General features: G+C 36.2%; 1 protein-coding gene across 1 annotated transcript in view; it reads right to left on the minus strand.

The window, feature by feature from the left end:
* Positions 1-16859, minus strand: part of LOC112398091 (dystrophin-like) — a gene marked incomplete at its 3' end in the record, with an annotated part of 381538 nt that extends 364679 nt beyond the window's left edge. Inside the window, exon 1 of the mRNA XM_024742485.1 lies at positions 16658-16859. Coding sequence (XP_024598253.1) covers positions 16658-16688 — 31 coding nt within the window. The remainder of the gene's footprint in view (positions 1-16657) is intronic.
* Between the last annotated feature and the right edge of the window lie 2860 nt (positions 16860-19719).

The following is a 19719-nucleotide window of genomic DNA, read 5'->3' on the forward strand; positions in this document are numbered from 1 at the left end:
ATGCTATTTTTGTTTTAGGAGACCCTTGAATTCCACATTTGAGTCATTCACCAGACATTTCTCACCTTGAGTTTGGGCGTACTTGTAATGGGACTCTTTGCTTGTGCACATAGTTACCTAGCGACTAACTTTCCTTTTATAAATTAGCTCCATTCCTGATTAAAACAGATGAAAGATTTCCAATCTTTGTGGCCAGCCCTCAGGGTGGAAAATGAGCTCAAGGAAGGCAGCTATCTGAAACTGAATACTCCCTGCAATGGACATTCCGTTCTAGTCCCTTCAGGGAAACTCCAACAATAGCTCAAACAGAAGCAAACACTTGTCTTTGAGATAGGCCAAGCCAACCATTCACTTCCTCAGCAATTTGTCCTCAGACACCCAGCCAGAGACTTAAAGCTCCTGTGCCCATATCAAAGAACTGCAGACACAGCATGTTTTGTTTTTTCTTAACATCTTTATTGGAGTATAATTGCTTTACAATGTTGTGTTAGTTTCTGCTGTATAACAAAGTGAATCAGCTATATGTATACATATATCCCCATATCCCCTCCCTCTTGCGTCTCCCTCCCACCCTCCCTATCCCACCCCTCTAGGTGGTCACAAAGCACCGAGCTGATCTCCCTGTGCGATGCGGCTGCTTCCCACTAGCTATCTATTTTACGTTTGGTAGTGTATATATGTCAATGCTACTCTCCCACTTCGTCCCAGCTTACCCTTCCCTCTCCCTGTGTCCTCAAGTCCATTCTCTATATCTGCGTCTTTATTCCTGTCCTGCCCCTAGGTTCGTCAGAACCGTTTGTTTTTTAGATTCCATATATACGTGTTAGCATACGGTATTTGTTTTTCTCTTCCTGACTTACTTCACTCCGAATGACAGACTCTTGGTCCATCCACCTCATTACAAATAACTCAATTTCGTTTCTTTTTATGGCTGAGCAATATTCCATTGTATATATGTGCCAGCATGTTTTTAATGTGTGAACAGAAGTGATTCTCAGAATTTCTACCCTTCCTGCATTTCTACAGCTTGGTATTAATTTGATATCACCAAAGATGTAGCCCCTCAAAGGAATCCCCACAAGCTGGGCTTCTTTTCTAACTCTGACACTTCTTTTGACACTAAGAAAAAAAATTACAGAGATAAACCAAAAACACTTCCGATTGCATGAATGATCTAGATTTTGCAACAAACATTTTAGTCTGAGGTTTACAACTTTTACAATTCATTGAGCACTCAGGAAAAAATAATGTACTAAGGATTATCCTATTCTGTTTCATTAGTTATCATACTGTGTATGGGAATATAATAATACATGCCAGTATTCACTGTTAAACATAAACCTTTTTCAGGCTGGATGCCTGAGTTTCAAACACATGATGATTTGATGACTAAATAACAGTCAGACAAATGATGTGGTATTTAATCTTTCACTTATGTGTCGCCAAACAATTAGGCACAAGGAACCCATAGATAAGAGGCACAAACCTTCCTCTCAAGGAGCAAGGAATTATATCAGAGACAGCCTGACTTTGAAAAAGAGGATATAATTACTTGCATCGAATTATCTCCAGTGAATTTTCACTAAGAACATAGAACAGGGGTACTATATTCTGACCTAGCGTAGTCAGGAACACTTTTGAACAAGGTGCTATAAGCAAGCACTAAAACAATGAGTAGAGATTGTTAGTGGGCGATATGTGGTGATAGCATTTTTTGAGAACATTCCAGGAAGTGGCAACAGCTCATAGGTATGAAATTACATAACTTATTTGTGGAACCACAATTTTGTGGCTAAAGAGAAGTGTGCATGGTGAGGAACAGCAGATAAAGAGTTGAGAAATGTGAGCACGTACTACACTATAAAGGGTCCTGTGCGCTGGAGGCTTGAATTTCACCCTGTAGCTAGAGGATTCTCTAAAGGATGTTAAGCCAGAGGCGTAAGATCTTCTGTGAAACATGACTGGGAAGCAATCAGAAGGACAGATTTGTTTAAGATCAGATTAAAGCAAGGAGATCCTATACATATACATAAACACACACACATAACACACAGACACAGAGACTCTCTTTTGATCTATGTATCTGTTTATACAGTTTGTTATATCTTTGGATTATATATAAATGAGTGATTCATTAATATTAATAGCTATAATAATACAAAGTAAAAAAATTATTCCCCACACCTTTGCCACTCACTAAGCAGTTTCATATATCCCATCTTTAATACCAACAAGATGTAAATTTGTGAAGTATTATTATTCCTAGTTTATTACTGAGGACAATCAGTATTAGACATGCTCAGCTCAGTGCCAGGCACTGTATAAATAAATAATAAGTATTGGCTTGGCCATGCTTACTGTGCTTGGTAGGTAGAGTCAGGTTGAAAACGCAAGTAGTCTTAGGCCTTGTCCTGTTTCTATGCCCATGGACCAGCTTAACTTTTGAAATGCCAGCCCTTTCCATACAGGCATTTTGGTCATAAACAACGTGAAGCACAATACCTCACAAGGTAGGACATTTAGAACAAGGCTTAAATCACAATGACATTTTGTTCAATAAGTGATGCATGTTCCTGTATAATAGAAATGGATTGCATTCTAGTGAGTTAGCATTAAACCATCCTTTGCCTGTACCCTGAGTGGTGGATTTATTAATTTGTAACTTATTTGTTGATTAGGTCTGGTGATGACACACTGGCCTTTAAGACACTGAGGCCTTGTTAAAGGTTTAACAACTGTATTTTAAAAATTTATTTTGCAGTAAGTATAGATTCATAGGAATTTGAAACAAAATATGCAGGGATATCTTATGCAACCTTTAAGCTACTTCCTCCAATGTTGACGCCTTAGGTAACTGTAGTACAATGTCAAAACTGGGAGTTAATTGGTATAATCCACAGAATTTATTCAAATTTTACTAGTTACACATGCACTCATTTGTAACCCTCTGTGTATGTGTGTGTGCGTGCGTGCGTGTGTGTGTAGTTCTATGCAGCTTTACCAAGTATAGCTTCGTATAACGAACACCACAATCAAGACGCAGGCTGCCTTGTGGCACCCCTAAAATAGAACACCCCCCATTCCTAACCTGTGGCAACCAATACTCTGTTCTTGATCTTTATAATTCTGTTATTCAATAATGTGATATAAAAGGAATAACAAAGTATGCAACCTTTTGATCTTTTTTCACTCAGTGTGGTGCCCCTGAGATCCATCATACAGAATGTCAATTGTTCATTTCTTTTTATTGCTAAATAGTATTTCACGATATGGATGCACTGCAGTTTCTTCTACATACACCCACTGATGGACACTGGGTTGTGTCCAATTTCTGGCTACTGACAAGAAAGATGGTATGAACATCCATATACAGGGTTTTGTGTGAACCTAAGTTTCCATTTTCTGGTAGAAATGTCCAAGAGTGGAATTGCTGGGTTGTATGGTAATTGTATGTTTAGTTTTAGAAGAAACTGTCAAGACTGTTTTCTAGAATGGCTGTACCATTTTACATACCCATCAGCATTGTTTGAGAGGCCCAGTTTCTTTGCATCCTTGTCTGCTGTACTATTGTCAGTTAAAAAAAATTAGTTGTAATAAAAATTTTATATATTTGAGCTGTGCAACATGATGTGATATGCACATACACAGTGAAATGATCACTACAGTCAAATTAATTAACATACCATCGTCTCACATAGTTACCCATTGTGATGGCAGCACCTGAGATCTATTAACACACTTCCAGCATTCAGTACAGTATTATCAACAATAGTCACCATGCTGTACATTAGATCTCTAGAGTTATTCATGCTATGTACTGCAACTTTGTACCCTTTAACCAACATCTCCACATTCTCCCCAGCTCCCCACCCCTGGTAACCACCCTTCTACTCTCTGCTTCTACTCATTCAACTTTCTGAGATTGCACTTATGACTGAGATAATACAGGGTTTTTTTCCTTCTGTGTTTGGCTGCAAGTTGCCTTTCCCTTATAAACTGGGAATGTTGTTATTAACAATATATTTTTATACAGTGTAATTTATTTTTCATTGCAAAAGTCTTTTTGCCCTTTCTCTGAGGGATTGTTTTCAATTTGCCTTTAAGTCCTCCCCACCTTTTACACCTCAGGACAAATCACTTAGTAGTCAATGTCTCTTCTCTAGAACATCTTAAAATGAAATTACTACTTCGTCTTTATACTCAAATATATGTCTCAAGCTCTTAGGTTAAAAAGAAAATGGATCTCTTCTTCAAGAGATAGACTAGCCAAGTAAGAGCAAAAAGTAAATATCTTATTTCCCCAGAATATCCACAGATAGCAATTTGGAAGAGGGAAAGGAGAGAACAAATATAAGAGACAAAAGAAAAGGACTAGACTAGTGTAGAATCAAGGAAGAACATCTTAGGTATGAAGGAGGCAGTTAACGTTGACAAGTGCCACTGAGAGTTTACAAAGACAGATGAAGGAAAGAAAATCTACGTGAGTTGAAAACAGTTAAAAACAAAACAAAATGATACCAAGAACCAAAAGACTCTAGAGTAAAATGGAGTATGGGGAATTTAAGAAGGAAATAAAACCCAGTGACAAAATCCTTATCTTCAATACTTATTTATACACATTAAGTTTCAACAAGAATTAGAGTGCTTTCATTGTCATTTCAAATTTTCATAAACTGCAATAAAATTATCATTATTATAACATGTTCTTATATGTGAATGGCTATAATAATAGTGTGCAATAAAATTTTAAACACCAATTCACTTATTCAAAAATATTCATGTGCCTGGTTCTGGAGAAACAAAGGTGAGCAAAAACAACTGTTGTGGCTGGGTTCATGGAACTTACCACATAGTCTGATTGATAAGCATTAGTTAGTCACATATATACACATAGGGAATTGCAACATTGCTATATGTTATGGAGGGATGTTACATGGTAGGGAAATTTTATCTACTCAGGGAATTTTGATGTCTACTCAGAGGGAGTGGCTGGTAAGGAAAACTGATATTGTCTAGGTGAAAAAGAGAGGGAAAAGAAAGACAAGCATGTGCAAAAGCCCTGTGGCAGAAAGAAGCAAGGCCTATTCAAGGAACAGAAAGAAAACCAGAAAGGTGGTATGGCAGGGGGGAAGCATTACAGGAGAGGAAAACAGTATCTAGATCTTGTTTTATTTTCTTTTGCTTTCTTTGTAGCCAACAGAACTTGCTAAAGTCATTATGCGGGTGCTGATATTATCAAACTTAGCTGACTGGATGAATTTTAGAGAATAGATTAGAGGGCATGGGGAAGAGGTGAAACAAAGAAACCAGAAAGGAAAGTGCTGCTGTATTCCTAGTGAGAGGGGGCAGCTTGGGCTAGGGTATGGGAGAGGAAATGAAGAGAAGTGGATGAAAAAATTTTAGGAGATAAAACGCACAGTATTAGACGTAAGTGGGCAAGAGAGTTAAAAGTTTCAAGGATGAAATGGGTTTCTAGCTTGTGAAAACTGCATGGATATGTAGCATCATTCACTGATAAAGGGAATAATGAGAAAAGCTCAGGTTTTGTGGGGTGAATGGAAAGTTCCTTTTGGGGCACTTAGTGTGGAGGTGGCTTTGTCACATATAAATGGAGATGCCAATGAGGCAATTGAAATTACAGTTCTGGAATTCATTGGAGAAATCTGAGCTAGAGGTATAACTTGGTTGGTTTTCTGCACATAAGTGTTAATAAAACCACAGGCATGGGTGCAATGACAATGAAAGGGATTACAGAGTCAGAAGACAAACTTGCTAGGACTGACCTCTGAAGAATTCTACTGTTTAAAGGTTCAGTAGAGAGAATGAGCCCACAAAGTAGACTGAACAGAAACACCCAAAGAAATGGGAACCAACGCAGGAGAGTGCAATGCACAGATCTCAAGGGAAGACAACATTTTTAAGAAGGGAGAAAATGGTCAATAGTGACCACTGCTTCAAGTTCAAGAAAGAAGAGAAAAAATTTTTCTCAATTGGTTTTAGTGACATGACATTCTTTACTTCACTTGAACTAAGTCAGGCGAAGTTTGAATAGGAAAAAACTGAAAGTATAACATTTTAAGGAAAAAAAAAATCTCAATATCTAGTTCAACTGATGGATATAAAAAGTAGAAAGATAGGGCTTCCCCGGTGGCGCAGTGGTTGAGAGTCCGCCTGCCGATGCAGGGGACGCGGGTTCGTGCCCCGGTCCGGGAGGATCCCACGTGCCGCGGAGCGGCTGGGCCCGTGAGCCATGGCCGCTGGGCCTGCGCGTCCGGAGCCTGTGCACCGCAATGGGAGAGGCCACAGCAGTGAGAGGCCCGCGTACCGGAAAAAACAAAAAAAACAAAAACAAAAACAAAACAAAAAAAAAAAAGTAGAAAGATAATACCTTGTTTTATTTTTGTATTAGTATCATACTACTCTGATAGTATGATAATTCCATTTATAATACCATTTTCTTAAAAAATTACCAAAAAATTGCTAATATAGTTACCACTAATGTTTAATATTAAAATTAAATGACGGATAGCCCCTTAAGGAATAAAATAACAAACTATAGCTGTCTATTATAGTTGGGAGGCAAAATATGGATATAACAAATTGTTTTCCCACTTTTCCCCAATTGTGCTGTAGTTTTCTTTATATTTCCCAAGTGGAAGAGTTGATTTCAGTTTAGTTTTAATAATATTTACTGACTATATATATATATTAGTAAAGCCAAATTATTTCTGCTCACAGTACTGAATCTTATTCATGTGGGCCCAGTCCTTAGTGTTTTGTTCATCTAGCACAGTGGCCTGTGTACAAGTGAAATAAAATCAGAAAGACATCTAGTGAGATCCTTCTGAGGAACTTGCTGTAGATGGAACACCCTGCAGATCAAGGGTGACATTAGTTTTATTCTTTGATCTTTCGAGTTCACACAGTCTAAAGACTGAGGTAGGAATAAAACAGTAAAACAAGTGACCTATTGTGGATATCATCATAGATAGCCCCCTGAGAAGGTCTAGAGGATGGATATGAGGTTTTTCAGGACATCTTAGTTTTTATCTAAGAAATTGTAATATGCCAGGTCTTTGAGGGCACACAAGTTTTATGAGTTTTTTTAATGAACATTCTCAATGGAACATATTAAGTTCTTGTTAGAAGACAGCATGATTCTTCCCATTTTATGTTTTGTTGTATCACCTCTAGAGCTCTGACAGACCCTCTTCATCAAAATCTGAGAAGCTGTGGCAGTTAACTGGTTAAGAACCTTGAATCCTCCGCCACCATTCAAATCCTGACGCCAGTATGTACAGGCTGAGCTACTGTAGGCAAATTACTTAAGCTCCCTGTACCTCAGTATCCTCATCTGTTAAATATGGATGATTCTATCCCCTACCTCCCAGAACTGTAATGAGAATTAGCTGAGATACATGTAATATACTCAGAGAAACGCCTGATATTTGGTATAGCATTGATGAATGCTAAATGTTATCTCTGAAGACTAGGTGAACCAGAAATATTGCTATGCACATACAAGGGACTATCAGTAGCTATTTATGTAGGATATATCAATGCCTTGTTGATTCTTGTTGATGAATAATTGCTCCTTCCGCCATACTTTAAGGCCTATTTATAAAGCTGGATTCTTCAATGAAACTTTCATAATCACATAATCTATAAGTAATCATTTATGGCTGATTTGTACCATGGTTTATAACTCTCTTGACATATTACAGTAGTGGTATTTATGTGTGTGTGTGTGTGTGTGTGTGTGTGTGTGTGTGTCTATTTTTTTCTGACTTACAGAGCTGTAATTTCATAAAAGGCAGAGAGAACATTGCAGGTGTTCAACTGTTTATTTACAAGCTAGTAAAAACCTAATGGTAAAAAAGCTGCTTGATATCATATTAATATTCTATCTAGTCTTACTTCCCCAAAAGCTAACTGGTAAGTACATTATACTCATCCATGACTAAATTTCAATTACTCAAGTACCTTCTCTTTCTTCAGTACAATTCTAGTTTTATTTAAACTGAATTGTCAATGCTTTCCAAGTATTTTTTCCAGATTTAAGAATAATCAATTTTACTAATGGTTCTCAAGAAATTTTAGACGTTGCTCCAATAAACATCTATATTAACTAAAATAGCATTAAATAAAGTGCAAACTTACCTTGTCATATCTAGGCACTTCTGTATTCTCTGAAGGATGATTTTTCATATTGCCTAACAACTCTGACTGAGCAATTGAAATTCAGACTATGATAAATGTTTTACACTGAAGGTTCATTTCATTATACAGCAGTCAGTTGAAATGGGGTTTCCAAAGAAGGTATTTTTAGGAAGCGCAGAGTACAGGAAAAAGCTGAATACATTATACAATTTAAATATTTATTGAAGCTTTTCTACTAAGGCAACATTTTGGTGATATCTCATAGAAATACCAATGCGGGAGAGACAATTAGGGGTAAATAGATGGTAGAGATTGCGGAAACCAAGACACCTGGTACTGCGAGTTCCTCATTCATAGTCATTAAACTGAAGATGGAATGGGACACTCCTCATTACAGAAATATTATTTTCCTTAGGATTTCATCATTCTTTCTAGATGCCTCTTCTATGATTTTCTGAAGTGTTCTTGTCTTCCTTATTGAATTCCTGGCCTCCTTCTCTTCACCCTTTATATGATCTTTCTACCTAGTCTCATCCACTCTCTATGGCTCACACTTTAAGTCCCCAATAATGACTTCATTTGTAGGCTTCACATCCCCAGATCCACAGCACCCATGCTCTGCATAAAAAAACTTATTACTTATCCCCAATCTTTCCCATTATTCCAGCGCTCTTCAAGTCTTCTCCTTATAAATGGCACCATTATCCACCCAATTCTACATGCCATGGAGGGCACCACATCCAATTCAATACTAATTTCTATTGACCCTATCTCCTAAGTAAATCTTAAATCAATCCACTTCTTTCAACTCCACTGTCACCATTCTAGTCAATATCACCTTATTTTGCCCCTGGAGAAGCTACCAGATTGATAGCTTCAGACTGATAGCTCTTCATCTACTCTTTTTTTAAAATACATTTATTTATTTATTTTTGGCTGCGTCGGGTCCTCTTTGCTGTGCGCCGGCTTTCTCTAGTTGCAGTGAGCAGACGCTACTCTTCATTGCAGTGCACAGGCTTCTCATTGCGGTGGCTTCTCTTGTTGTGGAGCACAGGCTCTAGAGCGCAGGCTCAGTAGTTGTGGCACATGGGCTTAGTTGCTCTGCGGCATGTGGGATCTTCACGGACCAGGGGTCGAACTCGTGTCCCCTGCATTGGCAGGTAGATTCTTAACCACTGCGCCACCAGGGAAGCCCTTTTTCATCTACTCTTAACACCTCCTAATCGTTTCTTCACAAAACACAGTAATATTCTTCAAAAAAAAAAAAAAAAACCCACAAACATGGTCATATCACTGCCCTACCTGAAACCTTTAAAAGGCTGACCACTGATTTTATTATACAGAAAAAAATCATTCTCATGAGGTCTCAGGCTCTGAACAATTGGACCCCAGCCCACTATTTCAGCTGCATGCTCCAAACTTTGCCTCACTTACGACACTCTAGGAAAACTGACCTTCTTTTAGTTCTTCCCTCATACTAACTTATACCTTCACATATGTTTTTCCCTCTGAATGTCACATTTTCCCTCTTTTTCCCTTGGACAACTATCGCCCAACCTCATTCTTCTTTGTCATACTTTGAAGGTCTTTTTCTCAGGAGTCCTTCCCCCAATTTCTAATACTGGTCTAGGTCTCACTGTCATACATTCTTCTAACAATGTGTGCTTTATTCTGTAGCCCTTATCCCAAATGAAGTTTAAATAGTGTGTATAAATACCATGTGTAAAATAGCTAGTGGGAACATGCTATAAAGCACAGGAAGCTCAGCTAGGTGTTCTGTGATGACCTAGATGGGTGGGATGAGCAGGGGGTTGGGAGGGAGGTCCAAGAGGGAGGGGATATACGCATACGTGTAGCTGATTCACTTCATTGTACAGCTGAAACTAACACAACATTGTAAAGCAATTATACTCCAGTTAAAAAGAAAACCCGGAATGGGAAATAAATAAAGTGTGTGTGTGTGTGTATTCTCTCCTAAATTCTAATCTCAATGAGTTCACTTATTTAGAATATTATCTCCAGAGAGCATGGCACAATACCTAGCACAAGTAGGCACTCAATATATACTAGTTACACGACTAAATGAATGAATAACGATGAATGGATAATTGTTCCTTCTTTAAACAGTGGTCACCGAAACCCACACAATATAAACTTTACGTACTCACTTCCTTTGATACGTTTACTTCTGGATTTATTTAGAGAGCCAATCTATTTCCAGACATTTAAAGTAAAACACTGCAAAGTCCGTAGGCTTGAGCGAAGTAAACTCTGTGATAACACTTGGTGCTCTCTGACATAGTCCCTTAGAGACGGGGTATGTACACCTAATCCAGAGGAACCCTTTAGCTCTTCAGCAGCTGTGCATATGGCTCCTGACCTGCCCTTCAGGCTCTACTAAATCAGGATTCCCCAGCTGTCTGAGCTTCCAGTAAGCTCTTTCAGTTAACCACCTACATGCCAACACTGCTTGTATCCGGTTACACTCTTTAGCGTCTAATTTTCCTTTTTCCTCCCTAGTTATTTTCCAATACATCAGAGCCACTGGGATTCACCACTTTCATACATAATTTTATCCGTTCCTCAACTATTTTGATAACATTTTGTCTGCTTAGTCAGCAATCTATTTCTAATACTGTCCTCGTGAGCATCAACATAAAAAGGAATTACTCAACTTGCCTTTGATGAAAATACTTGAGCAGTTCTGACTCTGTGATTTTTCTCCTTTCTTATTTCTTTAGTTTGACCTCACACAGTTTCCAAGGCTAAAATCTGCACTAATAACAGTGTGCTGACTCCTGTGCCCTTTAAGTCAGCACTTAGCTCAGGCTAAGGTACTATTGCTGCTGTAATCTGATAAAGGAGCAGACAAGTTGTGTGCAAATAAAGATGGGTGCCAAGAATGAGCAAAAAGCCACTGATGTTTATGCCCTTTTATAGTCCTGATTCCATGACAGTCTTAGCCAAAGGCTGAGTGGGAGGAGGGAGAGCAATTTAAAACAAAAAAAGCAAAAGCCAAGAAGAGGGTGAAAACATTGAAAGGGTAATCCCTTTATTTGCCCATAATTGGGTAAAATGAGACATTGTGATGCTAGTTGTGCTTAATTAATACTGGTGCTTTTTCAACAACAATTATTTCAAAAGGTTGGAGATAAAGTATATCTAAAAGTTGAAGATAAACTGGCAAAAGCCTATATGTTATTTTGGCATATATAAACTCCTCACTGTTGTAATGCCCATGAATGGGCTGAGTATTTATTAAGTATAAACTAAGAGCTTGACAATTCAAACATTTTTTTAAGTTTCTTTAAAATTCTATTAACCCTGTTTAAAATCCATTCAGCTACCTACATTCTGACTTTATTACGTGAATAAGCATGGGCTTTCACATAGTTCCCTTTAATATTCCTCCTATTCATGAAAACAACCCAGTTTTCTACTAAAAATAAATAATAAAATGAAATAAAGAAAAATAGAGGCAAAGTGCGTCCTCAGATTCTTTTACTTGAACAGTAACATAATAAGACTAAATATTTTAAACTAGCCTTAGATATATTTCAGCTTTCAAAATTAATGTATAGAAAATAATTTTCCCGACATTTAAAATTTATGGAAAATCAGTTGCTTAAAATTATATGGAATCAAAATACTGATTTAACAGTTCTGGAAGATTCATTTATGCACACCAAAAACAACAACAGCATCAACAGTTCACCAGCATAGTATCAAAATGACAGTTCCCTTCCAGTTAAAGGATAACTGTCGACTCTCCCCACCTTCCATTAGTGAAGAATGGGGTGAATAATGACGAACCAAAAGTGAGGCACTGAGGTAGAAGGTAAAAGATAATAAGGAAACTGAGAGGAAACTGATTTCCAAATTCAATCCGTATTGCTAGGAACACTTGTTTTCTCCGGGCTTAGTATCATTAAATATATTGAACTATGCAAAGTCACCTCTCTAGGGACTGCAGGGCCCCAGAAAATTGCTCTGCATCTTCTTTCACCTACTGAAATTCTGAGGTCTTCTGAGTGAATATCAGAACGTAAAGACTGAGCACAGAGCTGGATGGAAATTTTTCCTTAAAATGGTAGCCTAAGTGGAAGATTCCAGCTCTGAGAGAAGGAATACTGCCCTGTGCTTTTGTTAATAGGCATGTGGGGGACGTCTTTTTAAGCGTGAATGAGCAGGGCCATTCCCCTTCTTCATCCTCATCTGCCTGATGCTTACCAGAATTGTGGCTAAGACATTTAAGATTCCCTTAAAACACTGGAGCCAAGGTTTTTTGTTCTGTGGTTTCCTGGCCATATTCAGGGCAGTAATCTTGAATGGGGAAAGAAAAAGGCCATGTCCCTTGGAGTCAAAGCATTTCAGAATCTCTGGAGGAGCCATCTGGTTTAAAAAGGCACTTGCGAAATTCTAACATGCTATAATACATGGGAAAACAAGCTCTTGATACTCAAGTTTCAGGAAAAAACAAACCAAATCACTTTAGCTGCTAATCTTCAAACTATTGTTTGCATATAAGTGATTCAAAAATGCAGGGTTACTCTCCCCTTCAAGAGAGGATATCAGAATCTCTGACAGACGTTTTCACTCACAATATTAACTACAGGGAGTATGACATTTTACAAATATAAAGATGTTAAGGACAATTCTACATGTGACACAAGTAGACAAACCCCTTCCAAACTGGCAAAATAATAAAGTATACTATAGCACTGCCAACCTAACTTTCATATCTGTATTAAAATTAAACTTCAGAACTCCATATACATTATGAATATTACTGTCAAGATTGTAGAGCATGAAACTCCAAGGAAGTTTAACGAATAGATGTTTTTAAATGAGGAAAAAATGAAGAGCACAGGTGTTTACTTATTCGCACGTTTGAGTTTTGAAGATCAGTCTGCTGCATGGACCATACTCCCGAAAGACAAATATTTTCATGAAATTATGCTATGGTACTTGGTTGCATTTAATTAAAAAAAAAGTCTTCTCGTTTCCCATACTGCAGCCCATGACCTTCCCAACAAAACGTTCCTATATGAACCAACTGCCTTGATAACAGAACACAAATCTCCTAGGACTATAGCAGGACTTTGTGAGAAAGAAAACTGTTGCCTCCCTCTGAATTCAATCACAACCTGAATGTACTGCATAAAAATAAACCAAGGTCATCATTATTCCGTTTCATTCTGATTTGGCTTGCCTTCAAGTTACATACCCTGTATATCTGAAATAACTGCACTGCCTCCATTAACTGACTTTGACATCACTTTAAGCATTGTATCTTTTCAGAATGAAAGGCAGAAATGTCAGATTCCTACCATTGTAAATTCTTCTAACTCTCTAATCTGCATTAAATAAAAGCTTGTCTTGGAGAAATAATATATGCTTTAAAGAAATATAACTAGTATCAATTTTATTTTTAAATGTAAGTGAGAAAAGATTCACCCACAACGAATCTCTTCATACAGAGGTGATTTCCCACGAAACTTTTAAAGCTTAAGTCTTGAAGCCCTTCACTTATATTGGCTCCTTGCAAGTCCTACCTAATTTTGTATTCTTAATTCTGTATTACTTTTCCTAAAAGAGTCCCCTTCCTTCAATTCTTCAACCTCAGGCCCCATAAAACCTAGGTCTACGTCTTCCCTCATGGTTTGTTATGTTCTGTAATTACTCTTATTTGTCAATTTCTTTTAAAATGATGTGTATTTAAAATAGAAAATAAAACACATAAACAGAAAATTTGGATGACTGAATCACTTTGCTGTATACCTGAAGCTAACACAGTATTGTAAATTGTACTTCAAAAAAAGGTTTAAAAAAAGAAAATTATCTTTAAAGAAAAGTTAATTTCCAATTAATTTTCAAGGTCTCCGTTAGGTAACTTAGTACCTAAGTTAAACCTGTGATTTAAATATGTACGTGTGTTTATATAAAAATACACAGTCACACCAAAATATTATGTTTCTTGTATATGCAATGCAAGAAAGAATGGTGTAATGAAAAATATGATGAATCATTTTTAATAAGTTAGGGAAATATTACAGCAGAAGGTAGAAGGGGAAGGAAAGTTTGGGAAATCACTTTCTTTTAGTTTTGTGGTAAAGCCATGATGAAAGATAATAGAATTAAAAAGAATACCTGACTTTTCCAGAGAACAAAGATTTTAATCTCTTTTATTAAACCACACAAGTGGTTAAGAGCTTTACAATTTGTTTCACACGCAGCAAAGGCCTTGGACTACGAAGATTTCAAATGAATACTTTAGGACTAAAGAGGAAGCTGTATTAATATCTCCGTCCAAATTATGAATTTACATTTCAGTACTGTCTAGCTGGAGTAGTGTCAAGCAACACCTCTCTTCCTTAGATAACAGAAATTTGCACAGAACACTTTGTAGTCTTTTTTTTTTTTAAGTTTTGAGTAACTACTACATGATATTGTTTATTGTATTTTCCATACTGCTATGCCACATAAGAGACACAGAAAGATTCTTATTAAATTAACAAGTATATTATCTATTTAGATCAGCAATCTCTTTTTCATAGTTAAGATGCCCTTAAAAGACTGCAAATGTAATTCTAAAAGATTATTTTATTAGACTTCAAGATAATTTGCATCATTTAAAAAATTCTAAGGAAATGTATAATTTGCAACCAATTATTTGAATGATTCTTTGCAATGCAATATTTAAGTAATTCTAAAAGTAAACAATACTTAGGTTAATACAGTGATGTTCCCTATTAATTGGTGACTATTTTGGTTAAAACAGAACCAAGTGTACTCTTTTAAGTTCTTCAAACTAAGGCAATTTTAAAAATTTATTCAAATGTCAATACATTCAAAGAGTATTATGTTGTCAACTAATAAAAGTTAATGTATAATATAACCTTGTGAATATCTTCATTTTCTCTTAACAAACTCATTGTCATGTAGCCTAAGTATTACCTGATCGTTTCAAAATGTATTATAATAAAGTCCTACAGGGATTGTCCAAGAAGGTTAGCTGTCTTCAGATTCTGATTAAGAATTTAAAAAGTCATTTGAATATCTATGACAAAGCAGACAGTATGTTTGCCTTGCTTCATTCCAAAATTAAATCTCTGCCATTCTTCCTAAATTGCTCTACACACTAGTTTATGGTTTTAATTTTGTAGCTATATCGATTAAGTGAGCAATATGTGTGTATTGCAAAGAACAAACGTGCTATTGTATGTTTGTAATATTAGTAAATGGGATGGTTTTTCAATCAGAAAGCAATTCTGATACTCACCAAAGAAATTTATAAAATAAAGAAATTATATAAAAATGTTTTACTACAAAATCTAGTAGCGTCTTTTGTGAATCAATAAGTGCACAAGGTTAATTTCTTTTCCACAATTTTTTCTCAAAGGCAAAACTTCTGTTGTGACTCTTTTCCAGAAGTTTTGAATAGCTACTTATTTAGAGAGATTTATTTTTTCCATTCTTTTTTTTTTTTTACTTTTTTCATTCTTAATTATAGGCATTGCCCTCATATCTATTTCAGAATGACTATAATCCACAAATCAAAGGCAGGAAAAAAAAAGATAATCTCTTTCATCCATCTCTTTGGGAGACACTGTACTCCTCATATATTATTTTTATATATTATTTTTACTGTTGTACCACAGTCAATTTTTACATTTTTCATTAGTCATCCTGACTTCCTTAAAATAAACAACATAGGTAGAGCTTATATAAAAAGCCAAACTAAAAAGTTTTACTGAAAAACTAGGTCATCATAGACATGAAACAACACCTTGACTTTACTGCAAAATATGATTATAAGCCCCTCATGTTTTTCTGTTGTTTTCTCAATAAAAGTATCTGGTCACTTGCCAGCAGAGATCATCTCATTATTTGAAATAATTTTCATGACACGCTACAGAAAAGAACATGCCAAATACTAAACGCAGTATGAGAAAGGAACTTTTAAATTAAATATTTATCAATACTTTTCTCAACCTCCATTCATCCATCACATTTCATTTCATTCTTTATTTTCCCCCACAATATGCCAGATAAAATTTTTCTAACCTTGAGGCATCCACATATCATTCCCATAGAGCAATTAGTTCACTGAGAATATGTGTCAGGTCACTACCCCACATGTAACTGTTACTAAATACAGAAATATCAAATAATCATGATAATAACTTATATACACAAACTATTTCACAGCAATTTAAATGGTTTGTCACAGATACTCCAAGCCAGGTATGCATATTCTATTACTCTAGTACTTTCTTAAATAAGAAAGATGTGTTTGATTATATTTTCTATTGAAAAGTTTTCCCAATGAGAAACATGTACACCTGCACATACATTATGTGTACAGTGTATATAACATTTATGCTTACTCACAATCTACTATAATAAGTTTAAATTAATCTGCCTAATCAGTGAGTTTGTCACAAACTAAAAGTTATGCCATGGTAAAAAATATTTTTAGTTACTTTGTACTTACAACAGTCCTCTACTTCTTCCCACCAAAGCATTTGGAAAAAAGAAAAGTATATATGAAGGCAGCGATAAAAATCTTGGTAAATTTTCTCCCAACTTTATTGCTTCAGTAGGTTTAGGAATGATGAGAAACCAATCAACTTCAGCAGCCTTTAAAAAATAAGACTTCAGGTTTTCCTATTCGTTTTCTCTGATGCTAATTGCCTCCAAGATCTGAGTCCTGTAAGGGGAAAGTGACTGATCCCAACACTGAGTGAGTCAACACAGTAACTGATGCCAGGATTCTGCAGAGGCCCCTGGATATTTCGAATTCCAGGACCTGCGCAGAAGCAAGAGACTCGCCTTTTCTCTCAAGTTGGTTTCCCATAATAGGACTGCCCATGGCCACTACATATAAGGTTGTGCTTCCAGCATGGCAAGTCCTGTGAATTCAAATGTTGTTCAACTCTGTTCTCATTAATATCCAAACCAGAATAGCACAGAGGACATAGTACTTTCTCTCAAAGGCTTCTAAACATAAAAACTCTTCAGTAAACAACTGTAACAAGACTTTCTGAAACTTCTATGCACATTTCTAAAATAACAGAGCAGAGAATCCTGATCTAGAATAGCCTTTTAAATGCCTTTCTTTTTTTTCACCTTTCAACAACACTAAAAACTTCACTCCACTGAACAAAAAGAAATGCCCAGAATAATCTATGCATTTGTTATGTATCCACCGGCTACCAAACTTAATTTCTACCCTGGGGATCCAATCAAAAGTTATGTATTGATGATGCCAACAGCCTGACTAAAAGAAGCAAGAGCAGAATGAAGCAGCTGAGCTCTAAAGGCAGAATGTGTATAGTTCTCATGGGACAAGGTTCCTGCTAAAATAAAGAGCACTTTTAGAATGGAATAAAGAAATCCTCCTAAAGTGCTAAATTTCTGTTGTAGCTTATGATTACTAACAAGTTACTCTTTCTTCAACTTTTTTTGGTGAGAATTATTAAAACACCATCCTCTTAGACACTGAGTTAATGATCAATTATGTAATGGTTCTCAAAAGTTTTCTGTATTAAATGAACACAGTTGTAACACGTTGTTCAGCATGTTTGTAAACTCTTCTTTGCCAAGAGAAGGCTTCTTTATCTCCTTTCTTATTTTTACTTTTAATGCAACAGGTGAGCCCGATATTTATAGGAAATACTGGTAACACATTTTAGAAAGATATTCCTTTTGCAATTACAATGATCTCTGGTAAAATTATTTGCTTGAGTGTTTTTACAGTACCATTTGTTAAAGTGGCAGACTCATTTTTCTATGTCAAGCATTCAATTGCTTGGCACAGAAATAAACTGTAGATAAAAATAGGAAGAAAAACCTGACATATGGGAGTCAGATGATGATGTTTACTTTAATAGTGAAGTATACATTTTATATTTTGGAATACATCATAATATTACCATTCCCCCCAACAAAATCCATATGAAATAAAACACAAGCCCTGATTTTAATTTTGGGTAATTATATTTAAATTACTATCATCCAAAACAGATTTAAAATGTTCTCTATAGGTCACCTCATCTCCTTAATGTGGTTATCTAAATATGCATATAACCAACTATTTTATAAAACATAATAATAAAAGTGGTTTAGGAGTGACATGGATCTAAGTCTGCATGTTAGCATCAGTGTCCTGCACAATGGACTGCAATAATGCCCAGAGTATAAGTTCCTTTACACCTGTACCATGAATTCCCTGTAGATATAAACCTGTGTTTTGGCCAAGGCACATGTACAGTTTTTCAGTGATTTGTAAAGTGTAGTCTATGAAGCAGCAGCAGCAGCATATGGGAACATTTTAGAAATGTGAGTACACATGAAACCTGAAAAATAAGAAACTTTGGGAGTAGAACTCAGGACTCTGTGTTTTACAGGTGATCTAATGCATGGCCAATTTTGAAAAACCCTGAAGTGTATGTTTCCAAAAACAATTGTGACTCCAAATATACCAAAAACTTGTCTTGGTTAATATCTAAAGCACCAAATATCGAAGGACCTGAATGCCCTTAGGTACATCTTAATTGTCTTTCGGCCTTAGTCAATAATCAGAATTTGTTGGGCACCTGTGATGAATTCTACATTAACGCAGAATACTTATAGTTCTCTTAAGGTTTTTATAATCTAGGTGGGAAGATAAGCTAACTGGAAAAAGTGAAAGGTACATAAAATTTGGCCCAAACAAAGTGAACACTAGTTCAGGCCACACCACTTTCCTGTGGTCACTTCTGTCTCTCATTTAGTCCCCACAATAACTACAATGGATAGGTTTTAGGAGTGTCATTATAAAAATGACTGGCCAAGGAACTTGCTCAAGTTCCCATTGTTAATAACTGGCTGAGCAGGATTTTTTTTTTATTTTGAACTAATTATAGATTCACAAAAACTTTCAAAGATAGTATAGAGGGGTTCCATAAACTCTTCACTCACTTTCCCCCAACAGTTACATTTAAGATAACTATAACACAATATCAAACCCAGGAAACTGATACTGGTACACTGTATATATTTCTGTCATTTCATCATGGGTGTAGATTTGTGTAAACACAACCTCAATCACAATGCAAAGCCATTCTATCACCACAAAAATCTTCCTTCCTTTAGTCACACCAAACACCCCCTTCCACCAGCCTGGCACCCACTAATTTGTTCTCCATCACTATAATTTTGTCATTTCAAGAATGTTATGTGGCCTTCTGAGATTAGCTTTTTTCACTTAGCATAGTGTCCTAGAGATCCATTCAAGTTGTTATCTGCATCAAGAACCTGTTTACTTTTATTGCTGAGTAGTATTCCATCTCATGTGTTTAGGCATTCATTTCTATAGGACATTTTGGTTATTTCCAGTTTTTGGTTACTACAAAGAAAGCTGCCAAACAATCACGTATATTTTTTTCATTTATCTGGATTAATGCCCAGGAGTAAAGCTGCTGGATCATATGGTAAATACATATTTAGTTTTTAAAAGAAACTGCCAAAATGTTCTCCTGAGGGTCTGTACCATTTTACATACCTGCCAGCAAT

Source organism: Neophocaena asiaeorientalis, unplaced genomic scaffold, assembly GCF_003031525.2.
Source record: "Neophocaena asiaeorientalis asiaeorientalis breed wild unplaced genomic scaffold, Neophocaena_asiaeorientalis_V1.1 scaffold640, whole genome shotgun sequence".
NCBI classification, from domain to species: Eukaryota; Metazoa; Chordata; class Mammalia; order Artiodactyla; family Phocoenidae; genus Neophocaena; species Neophocaena asiaeorientalis.